The 2,607-nt window shown below is 38.3% G+C and overlaps 1 protein-coding gene across 1 annotated transcript in view; it reads right to left on the bottom strand.

Moving 5' to 3' along the window:
- Positions 1–2,607, bottom strand: part of LOC104699529 (protein transport protein SEC31 homolog B-like) — a gene marked incomplete in the record, with an annotated part of 8,325 nt that overhangs the window by 4,815 nt on the left and 903 nt on the right. Inside the window, 11 exon segments of the mRNA XM_019227260.1 lie at positions 1–155; positions 253–380; positions 460–581; positions 695–737; positions 1,040–1,159; positions 1,257–1,354; positions 1,591–1,648; positions 1,725–1,830; positions 1,913–1,949; positions 2,072–2,168; positions 2,264–2,386. Of these exon segments, the coding sequence (XP_019082805.1) occupies positions 1–155; positions 253–380; positions 460–581; positions 695–737; positions 1,040–1,159; positions 1,257–1,354; positions 1,591–1,648; positions 1,725–1,830; positions 1,913–1,949; positions 2,072–2,168; positions 2,264–2,386 (1,087 nt within the window).

The following is a 2,607-nucleotide window of genomic DNA, read 5'->3' as shown; positions in this document are numbered from 1 at the left end:
TGCCATTCAGATCTGAGGAGAGCCCATTTACTGCCTGATCCTTCTCCTCAATAGGCAAAGTAAAGCCAAGATGGCTGATCAACTTTGTCCTTGAAATTTCTTCCTCTTCAAACATGATTTTCAGCAATCCCCATGTCTCTTTCTCCTCTTCGGATCTACAAAACCAGTGAATCAAAACAGTCCAAAACTGAGTGGTTTGATGAGTTTCCAAAGGGAGGATATGAACATTATCAATCACAAGGATGGACATACTCAGTCTCTTCAGATTTCTTCTCGCACAAACCCCTTAGAGAAGTCTTATCTCCATTTTCTATTGCAGCTTCAAATTCAGAAGTTCGACTCACCAAACTCTGTTCTGTTACCAGGCTGTGCAAAAAAACCTGACCATGGGATTTAGTCAAATTAGAATTGACGACGAAAGGGGTATAACAGAATAAATAATTATCTCTATATACCTACCTCAGATAAAATGCTCGAAGCACCCTTAGGAGGACCCTTAGCATGACACGATACAAGCTTTCCCCCAAATCCAAAAGATGCACCAACCGGACGCTTATACCATTTTGGTGCTCTTAAAGGAGCTGCAGAAAGAGGATTATAAGAATTTGGTTCTCTTGCTATTCATCCTCCAACATAGAAACGATAAAAGTAATTAATAGTACACAAAATGTTCAGAACGTGTAAATGGAAATACCAGTACCAAAATTATTCTCTTCAGCACCATAGCGACTGCAACCCTGCACCAAAAATGTTGAATACATATCTTTTAATTCACTCTAGGTGGGGAAATGGGAGATCAAGAGTTTCGACATGTCTTTCTAATAAGGTAAAACTCAAATGGAAAGTACATAAAATTAAATCCTAAAGCTTTCGATCTCCAGTAGAACAACAAACTGGGCAACCAAAATCAAAATTAATTATAGGAAGGAAAACAGTCAATAGGGCTATATTCACAGGGTCATTAATTATTATGCCTCATACATTGTTTACATTCACATAAGAAAAAGAAAAAAAAATGAAGGTGAAACTACCAAGATACCTCGATGTTGTAGATGCCAATTTTCCCATCAAATGAAGATGCTGATATAACTCCAGGTATCTTTGGGTACCAATGAACATCAAAATTCCAATTGCTGCCAGCAGGTAACTCAGCCACAATCTGATATGTTTGGATCAAATTCAGTCAAAATGGAAAATAGCTAACTAATTAGCAGACCTAGCAAATCTGGATCATTTTATCGATTTCTTTTCACTACCTCTGCTGTATTTGTGTCCCAGCATATCGTTCGGTTGTCCTTAGCGCAGGTAAGAAGATATGAGCTGTCACTTGGACACCACTCCATTGCAATTACCCCTGACAGATAAGAAGTATTACCACTACATTCCACCAAGACGTAACAATAGAAAAAGAATGAAGACAGCAGGACTACAATATTATGGTACCAAAACAATGACTGGGTTTGTTAAAGACTAAAATGGCTGATCTACAAGGCTGCCCACTCACCACCATAGAAGATGATACCAAAATAGAGAGAGAAGCACTGAAAACAAAAACCATTTTAATTTTTAATAGCAATGATATGAAAATACCTCTTTGGTGCCCAATAAATTCGTGCACAGGTTCCAGTATATTCCTCATGTCCCAGAGCTGATTGCAGATAACTTACATCACTACAAGAACCAAATCGGAACAACTTGAAGTAAGGCATTAAATGATTCCTTACCTTAAAACTAGGCGAACTGTCGTCATCTGATGCAACAATTATCTGAGTAGCAATGTCAGGGTTCCACTGTAAAACAGAGCACCGGCGTCGAACTGAATCTGCAAAGCTGTTGAATGATAATGGCCAGATCAAACGTTTTGATGACGGGTACAGAGATCCCTCGATAATAAAATTGAATGAATACTTACTGAATTATAGGCTTCTGCTTCCTCAAGTCCCATATTACTGGGAGAAAAAAGGGAAAATAAAGAAGGATGAGCAGGAGCAGAAGCAAAATAAAAAATAAAATAAAAAAGTAGAGGGAAATGAAGTTAGTAATCAATCAGATAGAGAAAGGGAATACTCACCAGTATTCCCATTGTATGAGGTAGAAGCTAATATCTGTTGAACTTTTCTATTCCAGGAAATAAAGGAGATTTCACCTTGTGAAGCAGAACCACTACCCTGCAAAAATTTGGCTCGAAAGAATTGGGTGCAATTGTGACAGTAAAGGGTAATGGAAAAACCGAAGGTTGTTGTTCCGTGGGTGGTATACATACCTTGAGAAGTGGAAAATGAGAGGGCTCTGAAGGCTTTACTAAGTCCCAAATGCAAATTTCACCATCATCAGCCCCAGAAGCAAGAAGGTTTGCGTTGTTAACATTAAAATCAAGACCACGAACCTCAAAAAAAAAAAATACAAAGCCAAAAAAAAGTAAAGATCAAATGAGGAGGAGTGATAGCGTTAAGCAACCAGAAATATATGCAGGGAGACAAACTACTCACAGGGCCTTTGTGTACTGAAAGATGTCCAACGAGTGCACTTTCACTGGACTGGGAGCTGCTGCAAAAAAAAAAATAAGAAGACATTTGTTCGAGTCAGAGTCGTTGAGATGAAAAATTC

Source organism: Camelina sativa, chromosome 7 (genome assembly GCF_000633955.1).
Source record: "Camelina sativa cultivar DH55 chromosome 7, Cs, whole genome shotgun sequence".
Lineage (NCBI taxonomy): Eukaryota > Viridiplantae > Streptophyta > Magnoliopsida > Brassicales > Brassicaceae > Camelina > Camelina sativa.
Note: the sequence above shows the minus strand (reverse complement) of the source record. Positions and strands in the feature narration are given on the sequence as shown.